General features: G+C 39.3%; 3 protein-coding genes across 4 annotated transcripts; all 3 read right to left on the bottom strand.

Annotated features, from left to right (window-relative positions):
- Positions 1-237: 237 nt before the first annotated feature.
- LOC135675089 (probable aquaporin TIP1-1) lies at positions 238-1,228 on the bottom strand. The gene is made up of 2 exons (XM_065185361.1): positions 1,072-1,228; positions 238-997 (listed from the first exon to the last, which is right to left on the bottom strand). The coding sequence occupies exons 1-2, from the start codon at positions 1,202-1,204 to the stop codon at positions 375-377; spliced, it is 756 nt and encodes a 251-aa protein (XP_065041433.1). The 5' UTR covers positions 1,205-1,228; the 3' UTR covers positions 238-374.
- A 2,225-nt stretch (positions 1,229-3,453) lies between these two features.
- On the bottom strand, positions 3,454-16,516 carry LOC135584346 (mitogen-activated protein kinase kinase kinase YODA-like). Of its 2 annotated transcripts, none has more exons than XM_065183971.1 (12): positions 16,100-16,516; positions 14,794-15,514; positions 13,947-14,684; positions 12,853-12,940; positions 12,686-12,748; positions 10,674-10,834; positions 10,483-10,558; positions 8,826-8,885; positions 8,593-8,700; positions 8,177-8,416; positions 5,452-5,543; positions 3,454-4,125 (listed from the first exon to the last, which is right to left on the bottom strand). In XM_065183971.1, the coding sequence occupies exons 2-12, from the start codon at positions 15,327-15,329 to the stop codon at positions 3,606-3,608; spliced, it is 2,682 nt and encodes an 893-aa protein (XP_065040043.1). In that variant the 5' UTR covers positions 15,330-15,514; positions 16,100-16,516; the 3' UTR covers positions 3,454-3,605. The 2 variants fall into 2 exon arrangements, with proteins under 2 accessions (XP_065040043.1, XP_065040044.1); XM_065183972.1 differs by having other exon boundaries at positions 16,427-16,490.
- Positions 16,517-17,165: 649 nt separating this feature from the next.
- On the bottom strand, positions 17,166-19,030 carry LOC103985950 (cytochrome P450 86A8-like). The gene has a single exon (XM_009403803.3). The coding sequence runs from the start codon at positions 18,943-18,945 to the stop codon at positions 17,347-17,349; it is 1,599 nt and encodes a 532-aa protein (XP_009402078.2). The 5' UTR covers positions 18,946-19,030; the 3' UTR covers positions 17,166-17,346.
- Positions 19,031-21,848: the final 2,818 nt, after the last annotated feature.

Genomic DNA, 21,848 nt, shown 5'->3' with positions numbered 1-21,848 from the left:
TAATACATCACATATTAATTCGGAAATAATATTAATTCAAAATTAAAACGATGATTCAAAAGATAAACAAATCTAATCAAGATTTAAGATTCATTTATCATCAAAGATCATTAACCTATAGTTCTGATACCAATTATTTGAAGATGTAGTTGTAATGCCAATAGCATTCAGTCAAAAGTTCCTACCAATTATGGCGAAAGATATGGCCAAAGGAACAGCTCTCCATGAATGTACGCAGATGGATTCAGATGAAGAGGAGGAGGAGCAGGGAAGGATCGACGTCCGAGACGACGACTAAAAGACCATTAACCTATGCGGAAACAGTGCTAAAGACAGCAAGGTGGGACAAGCAGCGGACGAAGACGACGTGGACGTCAGTAGTCGGCGGAGGCGAGCTGCTCGTGGGTGCTGCAGATGAAGAAGATCTCGTAGACGAGGCCGGCGAGGGCGCCACCGCTGAGCGGGCCCAGCCAGTACACCCACTGGTGGGTCCACGACCAGCTGACGAGCGCGGGACCGAAGGACACGGCCGGGTTCATGGAGGCACCATCGAAGGCGCCGCCCACCAGGATGTTGGCGCCAACGATGAAGCCGATGGCGATGGGGGCGATGGCGCCGAGGCTACCCCTCCTGGGGTCGACGGCGGTGGCGTAGACGGTGTACACGAGGCCGAAGGTCATGACGGCCTCTAGCACCAGCGCCTCCCACACGCCCACCCCCGACGACAGCCCGAAGGTGCCGGTCTCCAGCCCGCCGGTGGCGAAGTGGAGCAGGAGGCAGGCCGCAGTGGAGCCGAGCAGCTGCGCCACCCAGTAGAGAACGCCTCGCAGCAGCGTGATGTTGCCGCCCACGAACGCACCGAAGGTCACGGCCGGGTTTACGTGCCCGCCCGAGATGTTCGCCCCCACCGACACCGCCACGAACAGGGCGAAGGCGTGCGCCAGCGCCGCCATGATCAGTCCTGTGGGCGTCGCCGCCCCACCGCTCGTCATCTTGCCTTTCGTTGTTCACCATCGACCATCAGCGACCAAACACGCATTACGCAAGCAAACAATTCGAGGAAGAACGTACTGTAGGCCATGCCGGAGCCTTGGCCGGCGAAGACGAAGATGAAGGTGCATATAAACTCGGCGAGCGCGGCTTTCAGCGCGCTCGGGTGCGTCGCCTCCTCCGTCGTCCCGATGGCGATCCGAGAGATCGGCATTCTATCTCTTTCTTAATGCTGCTGCTGCTGCTGCTGCTGCTGAACCAAGTACTATATGTACACGCATTTGCTGCGAACTCGTAGGGAAGCCACCTTCAGTATCCGGTAAGCCGGTAACAATAATAATAATAATATACAAATGCATCTTTTTCCCTGTATCACGTTTCTTTTAAGATCCATATGATCCGGTCCACTCGTATAGCTCAGCCGCGTCAGCTACATACCTCGAGACATGTGTCCTACCAAGTAATGACGCGTGCGGCCTATGTCTGGTCTCAGTGCTCATGGGGAGCACAATCATTGGCCAAACAGGATGTTTGGTGAATGCAAATGAGCAGCTAAGTAGGGTGGTAGTATCGATCTCGATGACCGGATCAAACATGAACTAAGAACTTATCCACATTCCGAACAGTGATCGAGAGGTGTCTTCACAAATGCCAGATTTGGGAAGCTACCAACCCACACGTGGGGTACCCCTACTGATGATGGGACATGTGCTAAAAGCACATGGTGATGGGATACTGCCTTTATAATTATGTTGGGATGGAGATAATGGATGTCCTTGGTGGACTGTGACTTGTTGCAGAGAGGCATCGATGGATGAGCGTGAGAAGAGAGGAGGGAAAGAAAAGGACCTGAGAGGCGGTGATTTGGGCGTGGGGTTGTGGAAACAGCTCCTTTGGCTTCGTACGAAACACAGGAGTCCAAGCAATCTCGTTGCCGATAACGTCTTTAGACTGTTGCCAGTATTACGCTAATTCTGCTTGAGAGCTCCTGTGGTGGACTCGATGCCTGAAAGGGTCACTCACATTCATATATATTTTTGGTACATAGGATTTACATTTGTATTAATTTAAATAAGTATCAATTATAAGACATTATGGAGGGTGAGCATGGTGAAAGCGAATGAACATCGCTTAATGCTCATTTCCTCAAAATCGTTCAATAATAAAAATCATAGAATTCCATGTACTTCCGAGGGAAAGGATCGAGGCACACTCTCAGTATCTTTACCCCGTGTCCTTCAATTAAGCTACTTGACAACCGGGCTCTATTCATCAACACACATTTAAACTCGCTCGATTACAGCTGTGGAATTATAATTTGCACCAAACTTTCGATAAGCCCATAGAAGAAAAATATTTAGTAATCAGACTTGAACTCCACGATCAAACTAAATCATATGACTTAGAAAAGAATAAATAAAGTAAAAAAATGAGTTTTTCAACAAAAAAAAGAAGAAGAAAAACACCATATAATCGGGTGGCAGGGGACTTGCTATAGATCAAGTATTTAACGATCACATCAATCCTACTCGACCAACGGCAGAACAATCTCCCGGATAAAGCAGCCAATTTTTTTTATCAAGTACGAACCAGTATAGCATGCAACAAGAAAAAAAAAAAGTTTAAATGCTTCTACAAAATTGAAGCACCCATGCTGAAACAGTAATATTTATTTGAATTCCAACACAGAACATTCAATATATTTAAGTACAGGCACTAGATTTCCCGACCAATAAGTAATCCAAAACCAAAAAGAAAGAAATAGAGAGACCACATCCACTGTATAAAATCATATGAAAGTTTTAAAATACAATGCCAAAATCAAAAGAACACAAAGTCATATAAGTTTTTCCAAACAAAGAAACTGCATATTTAGTTCTCCTCAGTCAATTGTTCAACTTGCCATATCTCGAGTCAGTATATCTGTAGTCAACACTGATAAAAGCACTGGAATGTAAAACTAGTACTACTTATTTGTTCATGCAATAAAAAAATACAGGGTATCAGTTACACATACATTTGAGCTGAAAGGTCAAACAGTATGACATAAAAAAGTATACAAAACTTGCAGTATATTTCAAATACTTTTGAGCCTCTTTGTAACACTACCAAAGCACAGTAGATAAGAACCTGATTATAATCACGCAATTGTTTGCAAGATGGATTCCCTATCAACCAAGATTATTTTCACTGACTGGCAGAACCCTTGCACATATGACTAGAAAAGACAATTCATGGTTATAAGTCTCTGATCAAAAGGTTAAATAAATCAATTATTAGCTCAAATTAGTAAAGAGGCCATATTATCTCGTAATCAGGAAAAGCAAGTTTAAATAAGCATATACATTCTGAAATTAAGTCAATATTGTCAGTAAAAAACTTCTTTCTACCAACAACAAGCTTTGATAGAGAACAAATCAGAAAAACCATGATACTTACCATTGTGTCACTTGACGGACAGTATTTACGATAAGAACTTGCTTCCCTTGCTTGTGTCTTCACTTTATAAAATATTGATTTTATGGGTGCAAGTTTGCGATGTTCAGCATTTAACATACAAGATGACTGCAATGTGGTCAAGGACCGACATGACTATGATGCTCAAATTTAAGAGTTTATGTACCATTTCTACGGCTATGCATTGAAGAAACAGAACGAAGATCTACTGATGGATTAAGCTTCATTTGATCTCTCAATATCTGATATGACATGTGATCAGATAAAAACCAGTGACTCTCACAAGGATCTCTCATATTATCATGTCCCACCCTACCAACCTGAATGCTGAGAGTGTCAGTTTCAGATGTCATTCTTTCACCAAGACGTGGTAACATGTGCTGCATCCCAAGGAAGAGATCCACCTTGGGTTCATGATAGATGGCCCCGCTAGGATAGCAACCATTCATGGATCTTGATGAACTTCCGTGACCATCATGAAGATAAGCCACTTGCTTCAATTGGTTGAATGGAACAGCACCATTGCCACCTGTCAGAGGTGTGGATGCACCTGAGGTGGCCATAGGGCTTGAGATGGGAGACGGGGACATTCGTCCACTGATGTGCCGGGGAGACCTGGAGTTCAGAAGAGGACTTCCAATGGGAGAGACAGGGCAAGATATGTACCTTGCAGGATTACTGGAATTCAGACCAAACAAGTTAGAGAATATTATCATGTCTATACGGAGGATGTAGAACAGTATAAGTCCACAAGACAAGTAACTAGAGTACACAACAAAAGTTATAGAAAAAACCCCTTGTTTTAGTGGAAAATAATATCTTTAAAAAATTTTATTGCAAATTCTCACAAAGAACACCGACTGCTTTAGCTGTTTCCAAGAGAACAGCTGTAAGTCTTGCATTCTTGCTCATCTAATATCAAATATGATACTGATGTACAAAGTTTTATTGTTCAGATCATGACCTTAGCCTCGAAAGAAACCATATGCATAACACAGCAAGAGTTAAGAATCTAGACAATTTGAATCTCTTAAGTTTCTCAATTTAGCTACTCCATCCATACGCATTGACAAGCAAAATTTCTCAGCCAATAAGAGCTGTAAATTGGCCTCACCACTTGAGATAACAGTCCTTTCTTTACTAATTACAGAAGAGAAAACATTAAATAGTGTGATCTTCAACAATGACACATGATAAAAAAAAACATAGTCATTTCCTGGCAACCTTTGAGATCAGCTCATGTCAAAACAGTTAAAAATGTGTCCTTAGCGAAGCACTAAAGTCATTTCAATGAAGCAGTGGTCGATTTTTCTACCACCACCAGCATTTTCCAGTTTTTGGGAGTCAATCATGGGAAATGCTGTAAAAAAATGATACAAGGAAAAATTTAATCTATAGAATCTCGGAAAATGGGTGGCCAATATGGTCATAGAAAGATAAAGTCCATAAAAGTAACTCATCCACTAATCAATTAGTACCCGATGGCTCTTAGAAGAATAAGATAGCTAGGACCAGGTTTTTCTTAGCTAATACATGAATAATTGGAGACCAAACACATATTCTAATCATACAGTTGAATGGAGCTCAGAAAATTACCATTGCATATCCAGGGAAAAGTTGAGGTTTGCTCATCAATTATCCTTTATAGGTGAGTGGGTACATATTCTAATCTTGGTATCCAATTTTAGGGGTTTTATGATTGGTTCAAACTTCAGAGTCAGTAATAAAGTATGCTCCATTCTTCCATGTAGCTTTCTGCACTTAAAGCTATTCATAATAAAAAATCGATCAGACTAGAGAAGGCTAGTTGAAAAATCTTTCGTAGTAAAACCCTACAACATTATTCAAATGGATTTAAAATTTTAAACTCAATGTATACCCAATTTGTTTGCAGCAAACATAACTTTTTACTGATTTACAACAGAAAATTTTGGCTTGCATACCTATTTCTGTAAGCTTAAAAAAACTTTATAAAAACTGAAAGGGGAATTTTGATCAATTTACCTAGACAAAATAGTAGATTTTCCACCTCTTAAACGATGAAATGCCAATCCCTCCACATCCAAAGAAGAAAGATTTCTTGCATGACCAACACCCTGGGGTTTAGTCATAACAACAAGAGTTTCATTATTTTTTAACTTTGAAGAGCAACAGATGAAAGCCCACAAATACAGAAAACTAGTAAGAAAGAGAATATGTTCTCATTGTTTATGTCATGATACCTAAGACAAGCACCTTCTTAATTTGGACAAAATTATGCATAAGCCACAAATATAGAAGTTTAATGAAAAGAAAAACTTACAAATGATATAAAAGATAAAGCAAGAGTATAAAATTTTAGAGATCAGAATAGTTCACAAAATTTAAAAACTCAAGCAAATGGCTATAATCTGTCGTTTAAGAGTTAAAAATATTATGACAATCCAGACATTGAAAACCTTGCAATCTCATACTTAGATCCAAGACTGACATCATAAAAACTATGGTGCTACCAACGAAGCTACAAAAAATACAATAGTTATTTTTAACTGCATGGCATTTAAAACGACCTGGAATGGTGAAACACAAGCACATGTAGATCTAGAAAAACCTTTCCATTGAACATGCATCAATTTATCATGTTCTAGAAGATTAATGGAATGACTATATTTTAGCTCCATGATATAACAAAGCAAAAGACAGATTCTCTATACCCCACAAATAAAATAAAAGAAGAGTCAGGTCTTCCAACCCAAAGAAAAAATTTTAACTAGAACTAGCAACAACAAATACATGTGCTCATGGATAAGCATACAAGGTTCAATCGTGCACTTCCTTTAATATTAAATATGCTCTTTCTTTTTTTTTTGAGCCACTGCTGATAGTATACACAAAAAAGGGGAACAACAATGCACAAGGTTCCCACAAATGGAAGTATACAAAAGCTTCCTAAATGGAAGGCAACTATAGCATGGTAATGACAGGTTTTTGATATAGAAGTTGTCAGCAAGTCATTGTATCATCCTTAAAATTAGTGAATTTAAATAATTTAAGGAAAATATTAGCAGAAAATATCATGTTGTACATGATCTAGCCAGCGGACAAAGAAGCAAGAAACCACTATACCAAAGTATTCTTCTCATTGTTATTTAGTCATGAAACCTAGGCTCAACTATTAGTTTAGATAATTCAATCAGCTCCCTAAAACTATGCTGCCAAAAAGATATTTGTAACACTATAATGATACTGCTAGTTGAATTCCCACAGAGAGATATGGTGTGTCATCCTGTAAACAGAATGGGAAAGTGAACTTAGAGATATAAATATGATGACCTGAGAATGACTTGAATGTAACCATTTTAGGCCACTTTAGCTATGTACTGCTCTATACAAGTGAGATAGGCTAGTAGGCATCTTGGCCCATGGTTCACTTAAGAGCATTTAGTGAACCGCTACATGTGGGCTAAAACAATGAGATCGGGATTGCCTTGGCATATCAAGATGGGAGTCCTACTATGTTGGTCCTACATGAAAATCCTAAGTATATATTCATGGCTAACACTGATATTGATGCCAAGTAATCAAGCAAACAAGTTTATGACACACTGCATTCCTACATCAACATGGAGAACATTAGAAGTAAGATAGAAATTCATGAATTCACTGATGCATAGAGAGTTGATAATTTTCTTAAACAAGGGTCTACAAACATCTATTTGATTTATCGTTAGCCATTAAGAGTACCAGAACTACACATGGAGAACATTAGAAGGGAGAGGTTAACACTCCAAAGAAAGTCCAGCCTTTATCATACTTGTTGTATTGCAAGTATGCATACATGAGAACTGGATTGGAGTTGGTACACGAGTGAAAATTTAGCAAGGAGATGCTAGGACATGTAGGAAAATATAACTGTTCCAAAGACTGCATACATGAATACTACTTGTATACACATATAAGATTCCCACAAAAAAAAAGAATTAAAATAAACAGGTTAATCTAAAAAATAAAATGGGACTGTATTTTTTACATGCTGTAGATGAGGTCATAATGCAACATATTTCATAAATGCATCACATTTTATAAGTATTAACTGGGATACTCTAATTTATTTTTAAAAAAAATCATTTTTGGCTTTAATTTAGAAGACACAAAGAAGTAACTTGAAGTTTGATAGAGGGACCATCAACGAAGGGCAAATTGTAAATTATTGGTCCTACAATATGTTACATTTAAGCCTTAAAGACATGAAAGGTGTCCAAGGGAGCTACTGATCATTGCATCAGTTCCATATATAAATTTATAAAGCTTCAATTGGTAAATTAACAAAGATGAGAAATATTGCACCATGTACAATGACAAAGTACAAAATCAGAGAGAAGCTACGGTGACAATTATGTCAATAGCAATAAATTCTGATAAGAAAACTGTCACTTTACTGCAGCAAAACCACCATCTTGTTATTAAACAAACTAATGAATAGTTTTTGACTTTTAACTGCATATTGATAATTCAAACTAAAATTTCAATAAGATAAACATCTCTTTCACAAATAATACATTGTAACTCAGTCATAATTGGCAATATTCTTCCTCCACCATATGACAACCATATAGCAAACAATGAATCAATACTAATAAATTTCCATAACACAGCTTACAAAATTAGCAATCTCCCAGAAGTTGCAATTTATATGCATGGCAAGAACCAGTAAACATAATAGACAATATGAGAGCCAATATGTCAATACCTTGATACATGCTCCACTTGAAACACCTATCAGTTGTTGCACAGGTTGGGAACTAAAGATGGATTTTTCTATCAAGGCTGCACTGTTAACAAATGGATGTTGTAACAGTTCAGATGCAGTTGGACGCTTGGATGGATCACGTTGAAGACATTTTCCTATAAAATCTTTGCCATCAACAGAAAGATGATCAGGGATCGGTGGCAGCTCCTTACTATTTCCAATCTTGAACATGGCTGCAATCTAGAGCACAACAAGAAAAATCTAATGCTAGTAAAACAACTACTGATCGAGAGTGTAACAACAGGATGATAATACTAATGGATGTTGTGATTTTTATCCCGCAGCTAAGTGCTGCTATCACAGTAAATTATGTACCAAAGTACCACTATACTCGGCCCAAATGATCAAGTACTAACCCCTTCATATTGGCTCCAAGGTGGTTTTGATGTAACCATCTCCAAGACAGTGCACCCTAGGCTCCATACGTCCACAGCAAGATTGCAGCCATTTGAGTTCTTTATGACCTATGCACATATTGCAGTAAGAAAGCATATTAGAAGCAGACAATTCACAAGTCAAAAGGAGAGAAGTAAAATGACTTTCATAGAAAATGTAAATTTTGGAGGAAGAGAAAATAAAACAAGAGTACCTCAGGAGCCATCCAGTAAGGACTTCCCTTGAATGACAAGGGACAAGATTGTCCAGTAATCTGGAAAAAGGAACAACATTTGAGTATCACTATAAAATGTACTTAAACAGCAAATTTTCTTTACTGTGGTGCCTTTATGGAGTTTCAGGGATAAGTTTCATTAATAAAAACTGATGAATAAAGAGACTGGAAAATTTTTCAAGATACAAATAAATTGCAGCTTTACAGGCACAATGAAACACAAAGAAGTTGAAAGTTATCCCTTACAGAATTAATAAATGTTAATTCAAAAAACACATGCTATCATTTGCTTGAGTTTCAGAGGGTGCATTACAGTTTAAATTTATATCAGATGCAATTGCTAATCAATAACAAAATTTGCTTATGTTGCAACCAATATCCATAAGTGTTCTTTTAAAGTGTTATATCTCATCAACTCAGTTTGATGTTTTGGAACATATCATGTAGTTCAGGTTCAATTCAGAAGGAACTCGTTGTATACATCTGTCATAGACAAGTATTTTATAAACTATACATTTCATACAGAACTCTTGGAGTCACATGGCAGTAATGGCATGTAATTGACACTAAGACAAAGGATCAAGAGGATATTAAGAACATTGTAATTGATGGTTAACATTTCCCAGATAAATATATAAGAATAAACCAAAGGACACTATAAATCAGGGTAAAGTGCTGAAATAGCTGGTCGAAGATGAACCGTGGAATTTATATAAGATAAAGTTATGCCATCAGTTTCTTCAAGCGAGTTATTCTATGGCCATACAATGCCCAAAACAAACTTGAAATGCTGGAAAAAGCTCATAACACAAAACTGTGCAAGCAACATAAAGATTGTATGTTAGAACTAAGATTTATTGTTTATCATACTATAATTTGTCAAACTGAAATGACCACAAATCAATTTGGCCTGCTGTCATGCAGAACTTTGCTACAGTGCATCAATGTTTAGCGTTTCAATCCTACAGCACCATGATGAGGTGTCCGATGTTTAAAAGAGAAAGACACTACAGCAATCACAAATGACATAAAAATAACAAAAAGACAATCAGGATACCATTACATATTCAACATGTGGGAAGAAATGGGTAATTGAAATCGATTTTGTAATATAAAAGCATAATGCTCAGGTCATTTCTGCCTCCTATATTTTGATTTCATGTTTTACAACTAGTTTGAAGTTGCTTGTCCTTTACTCAAGCATGTTTTACACTCCGAAATTAACAAACTCCAAACAGGACCTCGCAATTATATGTAAACCATGTATATTACACGGTTTCATCTCCCCTCTATAGTCCTGTATAAAATTCAGTATATCTGTTAAAGCTAAAGCAACAAGAATAATTAAATAGTTCCATTCTGAAACTCCCCTCCTCCCTACAAGGCATCACTTTTTTGGATTTGGACCAACATGACTAATTTCTAGCTGCAACTAAGGTCAATTAAAATAGTTAAAACTGAACTGGAGCTCTAAAAGATGCAATCTATAAATCTTCCCACAAAATATGAGTTTAAACCAACTCACATCATGATTAACATCACATCATTTAAAACTTTAAAGCCTGATATTTATTTCCAACTAATCAGAAATATACTTATAGAATTAAAAAAAGGAATATCATTATTAAAACAGTACATGTTTTGCCATCCCGAAGTCTGCCAGCTTGACCCGGCCATTTGGATCTACCAATATATTTGCACCTTTGATGTCCCTAAATGTGAGTGATAGTTTGGAAACATAAGAAAGAAAATCTATGGTCAGGATATCATCTTCCAAAACATGGACTCACAGATATTCAAAAATTATAAACCAAGACTTATTCATACCTGTGAACAGTGTTCTTTGCATGCAAATATGCTAAACCTGAAAGAATTTGTTGCGTATAACTCCTAATTGCTGGTTCACCAAGTGGCCCATACTCTTGAAGTAGCTTATGTATGGAACCACCAGATACATATTCCAAGTAAATATAAAGCTTGTCATCAATCTGTTAAGAAGTACAAAATTAAAACAAAACAAAGTGATAAAACACTGCTACTTCTAAAGAGTAAATCAGATTAAATTGACTTTAAAATAATTAAATTGGCTGGGTGGATTAGTTTCACATATAGGGGTTACAACAGTTGTCAGTCTAAATGCTTAATGGGATTTTCAATAAAAGGAGGAGAACTCCCTCCCTCCCTCACATGCCTTGTCCCCATTTGCATAACTTAAAGATGATATTTCAGAAAAAGATTACAATTCTACAGCCTATCCCCACGTCGCCATAGTTTCCAAGATGAAATTTAAACAGCAAAGAGAAATATGAAAAAGGACAAAGATAGGCATCTGACAAAACATGGATTTTGATTGGCTACATAGATTCCAGATGAAATTAGAACAGCAAAGAGAAAGATTAAAAACAACGAAGATAGGCATCAGACAAAATAAAAATGATAGGCATCAGATAAAACATGGCACTGTTTTGATTGTCCCCTGATGGATGTAGGGTCATCAGGCCTCCATGGGAACTGCATAAGGTGTTCAATCATTGGCAGCAACTCACCAACCCATGAAATTAGTAAGGCTGCTAGATCTCTATGAAATGAACTAATTCTTCCATTGATAAGTACTGGGAGTTCTTTTCATCTGTGTGCTTTAAGGAATCTTTTAATGTTTGGTTCCATCTAGTACATTATCTGTCCAGATCAGATCTAATTATCTCAATGCAAACCATCCAATCGTAAGAGACAGTTTAAGTTTATGAATAGCTGACCAGCAGTTGGCAGCCCAGGAACTCTCATTTTACATCCCAACCAGATGGAAAGGAACTATTCCAAAAAGCATAGATTAAGGTGCTGTCAGCACCAATGAAGGTGTACATCCAGTATTTGCAGTGTCAGTAAGAAACCAACACAAAGGTGTATATTATATATTGAAGCATTTATCTATACAACAGTATGTAGCAGGTACCATGCCAATAGCCAGCAGAAAAAGGCATGGTAAAAGGCCCTTACATCCAAAAAACTAAAAAGAGTTGGGCTTGCCATGGCCCTTAACCATATATGGCTTTGGGATAAAAGGAAGAAAATTCTGAAGTATTGTGCTATGTTCAATGACTTGTATTTGAATGGAAAGTGTCGAACAATTAGTTTTACTACCTGTGCAATAAATATAAGATAGGGATGTAAATTTGCTTATTGAAAATGAAACAAATCAAAGTTCTTAACAGATTTTAATAGGATTTGGTATTTATTTTAGTGTTTTAACTTTGATAGTGGTTTTACTTTTACGGTTACCTTCTCTTCATCACTGTACTTCTATATCTTGATTTATTTCACATAATAATTTTTTTTTTCAAAAATTCAACACCTGATAAATAGGTTGGCAGACCTTCCCTCCATTTTCATTAGAAAAAATTTAACTGTGATTCTTCAGCTGCATTTAGTTAGCCATTAGACATCAACTCATGGAATTATGGCATTCATAAAATTGTTCTGAAAGTTGCAGTAACTTGGTCCATATAGCAGTTGAAAATACCATAATTAACTGTTGAATACCTTGAGAAAACACTAATCCTGCATGTATCTTAACAGGATATGCATGAACAAATAACAGTGTACTCCTTGATAAAAATGCAAAGTGATAGATAAAAGTAAAACTGTAAAAGTCCTGTCAAATGTCTGATTGGTATCAAGCTTACTGAACATAAAGATCCTATAAAAAAAATGGCTGACATGGCACAGTTTGGAATGAGAGAAATATAGGTATGTCAAAATTAATGTGTGATGATGAATAAAGAAAGACTGAAATCCAGGCCAAGATCATAGGTCGTGTCATTTCTAGAAAATTGACATACCATCTCACAACCATAATATTGCACAATATTTGGATGCTGTAGCCGACTTAAGAGGGATATTTCCTGCCAAGAAAGCAAACACCTAAATGTATACTGTCATAAAGGGAAAAGATGATGTCATATTGAGTGCATATCCTCCAGAATAACTAATGGGATAAAATACTCACTTGCCCCAACTGTTTTGCGCTTTCTTTTGACTTAGCATCATCCATGAACAGGGTAACCTCCTTCATTGCACACATTTCACCACTCTCACTAGAAAAGGTAGAAAATCAACAAGCAGCCAGTAGAAAGAAAAACTTGAGCAGATAGAATAGAGAATGACTATCTTATACGAAGATCAAAGAAATAAAAACAAGATAAAATTTTATCAGATATGGATGTTTCAATTTAAACAAATATAAATTGTCCAAAAAATGAAACTAACCCATTACCATTTGTTTCTACTAGACACCTCATTTTAGCTCCTTCACAAAGGAAATGCAAATCACCTACAAGCACCATCAATTAAGTCTTAGGTTCTCTCACTTTCATTATCATATGACCTGGTCCTATCACCTTCACCAAGTAACCTACTGAACAACTTGTGCGGTCATTAAAACTTACCGAGAACTAGTTAACAGAGAGACCTCAGCTGAGGTAAACATGAACATTTTTGTAGATTCAGGTTATATGAAGAAAAACATCAAGAGTCATGACATGTACTCTAAAGGGATAATATAACCCATCCATTCTTCTAAATATTAGAGCTTTTTTTTATTGGGTAATTTAGCCTCTACTGGTCCAAGCTGCTGCAACAGTTAAAAGTCAATTGAGTTAGTATGTCTTTATATGCTGTACATGCATGTAACAGTTCTGGACTTGCTCATGTTTTCTTACATGTGTCAATAATGGATGGTTATGTACTGATTCATGGTGCCATAATCATGCTAAAATTGTAGAAAGATACGATAATTGACTTGTATTTCATTGAACACTTTTAAACCTCTTACTAAGTGAAAGGAACAAGTGATCTTACTACAAGTTATAGTGCTTTCTTCAGCCTAAAGAGAAGACTGGACACCTATGGAGTAACTTGGTTCAGAAATCAGCTTTACCTAGTCAGTTGATGAAATAAAACTCGATCAACATTCCATGTAGGAAGTTCCTAAACTAACAATGTAATTTTTAACAAACTAAACCATGCATCTCAAAATCCATCAGCATGGAAAGAATCAAAGTAACAGCATGAAAATTTTGAAGGGTAGAAGGCCCACAATACCTGTTAAAACCAATATAAACATGTCCAAATGTACCACGTCCAATTAATTTTCCCTTCTTCCACTTTGATCCAGGACTTGTGGGATTATCTGTCCTTCCAGGACTGCGTACTACTGACATTGAAGAATTTGTGGTTGAATTATGTGGAGGAAAAGTAGCACTGATAGATATATTTTTTGGCGGCAGTGGCAATCTGTGGCTTTCTTTCTTCCCCTCATCATGCCGCCTTGTTGGTGACTCTGGTGCTGTTCCTACAGCCCGTGGATGCAGTGGAGAGACGGTTCCACTATGTATCCTAGAACTAGGACCAGGACTCAGCATTCTTGGGCTTGGTATTGGAGAGCACTCTGGACTACCTCTACTATGTTGCCAGAACTGTCCAAGCATGTCTCCTCCCATTGAATTATGCCCAGAAGTCTGACCTGAACCTGGACTTGAGCACTGGCCAGATCCAAAAAAAGTCAAATCTTGTTGCGGCTTTGTCGCCCAAATGGCTGATGTTGGGATCTGCTCAGGGAATACAACTCTCATAGGACTTCTCGAGGGACTTGACAATGAACTATCTGGTGCACTTGCAAAAGCACCATGTCGAGGAATTTGTATATTTGATTGGAAATTGTTCTGAAAACCCTGCTTAGATGGTGCAGATAAAATATGGTTCCCAAGTAAGAAATTTGTGGATTTCATCATCTCTCTTGGTTTGCATTGTGTCGCAGGACATGGGTCCTTGCGCCCCACGCTTCAAAGAGAACAAAGAAGAAAAGTGTGTAAGGGGAAAGGTCTAGAAGTGAAAGATCAACAAGCTAAAATGGAAATGAAACACGGAAATCAAATCACAAGTTCCACACCTATGGTTGCTTGTAACAGCTCTATTGCTTTTTAAAAAGTCATTGACTGGGCTGTGAAGTTCAGAATCTGCTGCATCGTCACTATCAATAGAGCAATTACTAGAAATAGAGGTGGTAGCTACACCTCCATCAAGCTCAGCAGTATCTGGTCTTTTTGAAATGTGGTTAGGTCTTGGAAGTGGTAAACGCAGCTGTGATTTTCCACGCTCTTCTAGGATCGACTTCGATGTAATGACCTCAGAGGGCTTGCATGATATGCCTGAACACAGCCCGGGTAGAGGAAGTGGTTGGGAATTTGACCTGCCTCCGAAACTCTGACACCGGGACACTTGTGCAGAAGGTGATGTAGATCGTGATTCTGTTCTTGATCTGGATGCCTTTTCTGAAGTGTCACTTTTTCGCCGTCGACTTCCCCTTGATTTTGTAGTGCTTTTTTGTTCAGTTGAACTAATAAAACGGTGTAATGTGTCAATAAAATTTTCCTTTGTGTTCTTCTTCACATCCTTAGAAGACAATTTCCCCCACCATGAAGGCATTGTGGCTGGGGTTTCTAAAGACAATAAATGGCTATGTAATACTAGCAACCATGGTAGCTAATGCTTTAGCCACCAGAGAAGAGATTCATAGTCTTGCTTCAGGTTATAGCACCTCACCATCAGCACTAGCAACCAAAGAGAGACACCTGAAGAACCAAGCCTCCCCAAGAAGGTTTGTCATTAACCTGAATAAGAAAGCATCATGAAATGCTGAACCCAGCAAGAAGTAATCACAAATGAGCATCATACATGAATACAACTTCAAGCAGCATGATATACGGTGTTCATAATTTTACATAAGCAAATGGTCAAAAGCATCAGCAAATTTCTACTATTTCCTCATCATAAATGCCTCAAAAATCTCAAGCTCGTACCATAAGAGGTAAAGCAAATAATGAGCAGATAAAGGAATATGTACAAATTGAATTCATATGATGCTTGCTATTGAAGTGGACAGATTACAATGTAGTGACTACCCAAAGTAACAAACCAGGAACAAGATTAAAAGGTTGATCTTGCAAATATGCCATCCAGCAAAGACCAAGCAACAAACAGGAACAGTCATGGCATCCAATAAGCAGCTTATCCACCAGTACTGACGGTGCTTAAACTCAATCTACCGATCCAATTATACGACAACAGAGTTACAACAACCTATCCGTCCCCCGATCTTAGCCCTGTAGTAAGCGAAGATCCAAAAACTCGTCCAATCCAACAAACTCAAGAAAAGAACCGCAAGAAATCTCAAATGCTCCTATCAATGAACTAACCGCAAAAATCCGAGCACCACTAGAAGAGCCCCTCCAGCAATTTGCAGATCAAAACGCCGCCGAATCCCTCCGATCCCCGCCCGATCAAACAACTCAAGAGCTCCCAAGGCAGAGGACCAGCGGGCGCCCAACGTCCCAACCAACCAATGCCCTAGATTGTCAACTCACTTGTCGCTCAGTCTCGCTCACCGACCTCGATCTCCCGGTTGAAATCAAGGAACCCTAGAAACCCTAAGAAGAGACGGAGAGACTGGAGAATCGATAAGGACGAAGCGTTCGGAAGAATGCCACAGGCGAGCGACGACGAAGAGGAAGAAAGATGAAGACCTAAGCGGAGAGAGTGTGTGCGAGTAAGAGCGGAGAAGGCGAATGGCAGCGACACGGAGGAGAGGAGAGAAAAGGGTTCGGGTGAGCAACCGTGTGAGAAAGAAGAACGAAGGCAACTAAAAAAACAATGCACTTACAAATCACACTTATTCCACGTGTCACCTCATCCCGCGGGTCCCAATAGCACCGTTGCGGCCCGACGCAACGAGAGGGGAGGGTTGGCGTTAGTGCTTAATTAACGCACGTAATGAAGGACTTTTAAATGCTAATGCAAGGCGGGTGCTGTTGGTTACTGATGCCTTATTCTATTCTCGTGCACGCTCGTCGCCGTCTCGTGCCAATTCACCCATCGGGGAGTTAACGCAGTAATAACAAATGTTTTTTATTAGCTCATTATTATAGTTCAAATTTGTTGCTTAATTTAATTAACAATTTTTAATTACATTAAACTAAGCACAGCACCTTTTAATAAATCTATTTTTGTTTATATTAATACTTGGTATTTAATACAACTATGCTACGGCACATGTTTCTTTTATTTGTTTTATACTAATCGCTATGGGAGATAGATGTTGAAGTTATACATGTACTTCTTGTTCGGTGGTGTACCTTTTGATGTTTTTACATATACAACATTGTATTTGTAGAAATAGCATATTTGTGTTTTGATTCATGTCACATGCCATCTTTGTTTACGTACATTATGGAGATTTGCACTTGAAGGAACCCATCTATAACATGAGACATAATACAATTCCATTACATATGTTATATTATATGATATTATTTGTCGTATAGTGACACCGACTTCCTTGATTACCATCTAATTTACGTGTACGCAAACCATGCGTCGCGGTCGTGCAACGTTAACCTTACCACCATTGCTTATTGTACTACGAGCAGGCGCATGCACTCGGCGCTCAGGCACCAGCGGCCACGACCTCGGCGGGAACTGCCGCCGCCGACTGCCGAATCTTCCTTACCTCGCTGGCAATGGAATCCATGTCGCGGTCATGTACGTTCATCTTCAGCCCGTGCTTCATGAACAAGGTGAGCGACATCTTCTGCTCGACGCGGTGGCCCGGGGCGACGTTAAGGCGGTGTCGCAGCAGCACGGAGGCGGCGATGGACTTCATTTGGAGGTAGGCGAGGTCCTTCCCGAGGCAGATCCGCGGGCCGGCATTGAAGGCCACGAATCTGAACGAGTCCTGCATCTCGAACCGCTTCCCATCCGACGAAAGCCACCGGTCGGGCCGGAATTCCAGGCAGTCGTTCCCCCACACTGACTTCATCCTCCCGGCCGAGTAGATCGAGTACGTGACGGAGGAGCCAGCGGGTACAAACGTGCCGTCGGGGAGGACGTCGTCGGCCACGACGTGCTTCGAGTCCTCGGGTACGGACGGGTAGAGACGGAGCGTCTCCGAGAGCGCCGCTTTCAGGTAGACGAGGCGATCGACCTCCTCGAAGGTGAACGGGGAGGCGAGCCATGCGCTTGTGTCGGGACCGCGGGATTCGTGGAGGACGGAGGCGAGTTCGAGGAGGATGCGGCGCTCGACGTGGGGATGGGAGGAGACGAGCCAGAAGAACCAGCTGAGAGCGACCGAGGAGGTGTCTCGGCCGGCGAGGATGAAGTTTAGCGCCACGTGCTGCAGGAAAGACTCGGAATACGTGCCCTTCTTGATGAAGCGGGAGAGGAGGTCGTCATGGTTCTGCCCGTCGTCGATCTCCAGCTTGCGGGTCTTGATGACGGCGGAGAGGTAGCGGTCGACGTGCGCGACGCTGCGTAAGAGCGTGGCCTCCATGCCGACTCGGAGCCACTTCTTGAACCGCCACATGGACTCCGGGAGGATGAAGCGGTTGAGAGTGGCCTCGGTGGCGCGGTCGAAGGCCACGGCGAAGGCGTTCTCCGGGAGGCCGGGGGCGAGCGTCTCGGGGTCCTTCCCGAACGCCAGGCCGCAGATGTTGTCGAAGGTGAGGCGGAGGAGGAGCTCCTGGAGGTCGACGACACCGGACTTGAGGGAGGCGTCCTGCAGCATGGGAAGGAGGCGGAGGTGGATGGAGCGGCAGACCCATCGCGACATGGCGTGGCGGAGGGTGCGGGTCGTGAACTCCAGCGCCGCGGTCTTGCGCTGGAACAGCCAGGTATCACCGTCGGAGTTGAAGATGCCGTCGCCGAGGAGGTCGAGGAAGACGGCGTGATAGGTCGGGCCCTTGGGATAATTGTCGAACCGGGTCTTGAGGACGTGCTCCAAATTCCGGGGGTCGCACGTCACGGTGACCAGCCCCTGGCGGCGGGCGAGCCCCGGCACGGCGCAGATGCAGGTCTGATACGTGCCGCCGTTGACGCGGAGATTGTCGGCGATCCACTCGTGCATGCGCTCCGAGTGCTGAATCAGTCCCGGCAGGCTACCGACGACCGGCCAAACCCGCGGGCCGGTGAGACGCGACGCCAGCCGCGAAAACCACAACACGTAGACTGCCATGCATGCTGCCACCACCAGCAGCGTCACCACTTCCATGTTCCCCTTGTCACCCTACCGCCTTCAACCCTCGCTCGCTCACAACACAAGCACCGAAGTGAACGAGGCATAGCCCAGCGATATATATATACATATACATATATATATATATAGAGAGAGAGAGAGAGGGAGAAGTCTCTTAACAAGGTGAAGGTGAAGGGAAGGTGGTGGTGGTGGCTAATGACTTAAGCTAACATGGAGGGAATTAATGAGGAGATGGAACAGAAGAAGATTACAGACGACGAGAAAGGTGAGAGGATGGGAGGCATTAAAGAGGCCACCGTTTTCTTGCTCCTCAACAGCTCCACCAGGCTAATGCTTTTGAGCCGCTCACACCCACTGCGTTCTCCGGCGGGCCTTCCCAGCTTAATTAAAACACCCATTGAATGCTGTCAGAGTTCGCTGGATCACCGAGACACCGTAGGAACGGCATCATCAAGGTTAACAACTATGGTCAACATTCCCATCGGTAGAACACAACTAATCTCACCATCGTGAATCAAGGATAATTTTTATAGGATGATGCCTCCATATTCATTTTTACCTGTAGGTGTGTCTTTTTCGATTTGGACGAAAATATTCTCAATTTTTTACTAAAATGATTTATTTAATCATATATGTTATTCAAAAATTAATAATTAATTATCATGAAATTTTCAAAAACAAAAAAAGTAATACTAATAATCTTAAAAATAAAAACGATATGACTGCATCATCTGGTAAAAAGCAATATTATGGGTTTTTTTTCCTAGTAATCAATGAAGAGGAAATTATTCTGTCCAAAAATCTCTCTCTCTCTCTCTCTCCATATTATATATATAAATGGAATATGTTTATGACCTTATGATGATTTAGGAATTGGCTTAGTAAGAAATTGCGAACTTATTGACTCTTGTGAGCAGCTGTGTGACAAATGATTTCACCAATTAATTAATTAATTAATTCTTTTTAATGCAGTTCGTGGAAAAGGTATCTTTATATAGTCTTTTAGGTTACGGAAGAGTCAAACTTAGAGTACATCATATGATTTCTAAATTTGGGTAATTCTTTTAATCCGATCTCTGTTTAGGTGTTATTTAATGACGTTATCGCTGGATATTTAATCAAACAAAAGATGTGTTTTGGACTGACTCCCCACTTTCGACTTTGTCTGACTAATATATGTGTTTCTTGGCATCTAAAACAAATGATCCATGTCTTTAGCATCTAAAACAACTTATAGTATTATATGGAGTGAAAATAAATATAAATTTTTTTTTCTAATTAATGATGTTTTTAAATTTTAAGGATCCCTATATATATATATATATATATATATATATATATATATATATACCCCACATACCCCCCCCCTCTCCTAATGGCTTTACGGACCTAATATTTGATATCATAGTCTGGTTCTCTCATTTAGTTTAACATTCAAGAGAGATTAAATAGTTTTTTTCGATAATCATCGATAATCAAGAGGGTCATTCTGTCACTCATCCTCTCATGTTCAATGGGACAGAGTATATATATTAGAAAACACGAATGAGGATTTTTTTGATTTATATGGACTTTAATTTATGGAATATTATCGAATGTGATTTTCAAATATCCTCTGGATCAACAAATGAATGGAATAATATAGAGAAAAAAATATTTTCTTTAAATGTTAAAGGTATGAATGTTTTATTTTATGCTTTAGACAAAAATAAGTTTAATCATGTTTCTTATCTTTATGTGACACATATTCAAAGTTAGCATAAGTAGAGTTAAAAGAATATAAAGATTAATCTCTAGTGCATAGTTATGAATTATTTATAATGAAGCCGAGTGAAACTATTGGTGACATGTACACCTATTTTACAAATGTTATCAATGGTTTGAAAACTCTTGGTAAAAGTTATACTAATCTTAAACTTATTAATAGAATTTTATGATCTCTTCCAAAAATTTGAGATATAAAGGTAACTGCTATACAAAATCCAAAGGACTTGAATTATTTTCCTCTTGAAAAACTTATAGGATCATTAATGACTTATAAGGCATATGATGAATATGAGAACAATCTTTCAAAGAATAAGAAGGATATGACATTTAGGACCAAAGAATATCACTCGAGTGAAAACTCAAGTGATGATAATGGCTTGGCACTCCTTACAAGAAAATTTAAAAAATTCATAAAAAGAAATAAAATAGATCTTGTAAAACAAGACTCTAAGAACAAAAATGAACTAAAAAAGGATATAATCATCTGCTATGAATTTAAGAAGTCGGACACTTAAAAAGTGAATATCTACAACTACAAAAGAAAATACTAGCACAAAAGAAGAATATAGCACTCAAGGTGACTTGGGACAAATCAAGTACATCAGAAGACGAAGAGTAAACCAATAAAGATGAGGTGGCAAACTGCACTTTGATGGCTCTCAATGACGACATATATGACACAATCAAAACCTCTTTATCTTATTATGAATTACTTAATACATTTTATGATTTATATGATGAATTTAAATTAATTGGTAAGAAATATAAATTACTAAAAAAAGGATCACACTTTTCTCTTTGATAAATTTAAAATTTTAAAAAATACGTATAATAATTCATATTGTGTAATCATTCATCATCTTGATCATCATAGTTTATATTTTAATTGAGTTGGCTATAGGTGTAACCATGCCAACTCAATAAGTAATCCAATGGCCTGAATCATGGCTAATTTGAGCCTATTAGAAGACTCATTCAGTGATATATTGTTGGATTAGGTGGTGGCACCACTAGACTAGGCGATGGAACTGCCAATGAGTTGGAACGTACAAAGTGTATGTTTCTGGAAGACCCAACGGTGGTACTGTCTAGACTGGAGGTAGTACTGCCAATAACTAAAAACCGAGATTTTTTTGCTTTATTTTTGAAGT

This window comes from Musa acuminata, chromosome BXJ1-5 (genome assembly GCF_036884655.1).
Source record: "Musa acuminata AAA Group cultivar baxijiao chromosome BXJ1-5, Cavendish_Baxijiao_AAA, whole genome shotgun sequence".
Classification (NCBI taxonomy): Eukaryota; Viridiplantae; Streptophyta; class Magnoliopsida; order Zingiberales; family Musaceae; genus Musa; species Musa acuminata.
This window is presented reverse-complemented; position numbering and strand designations above follow the sequence as displayed.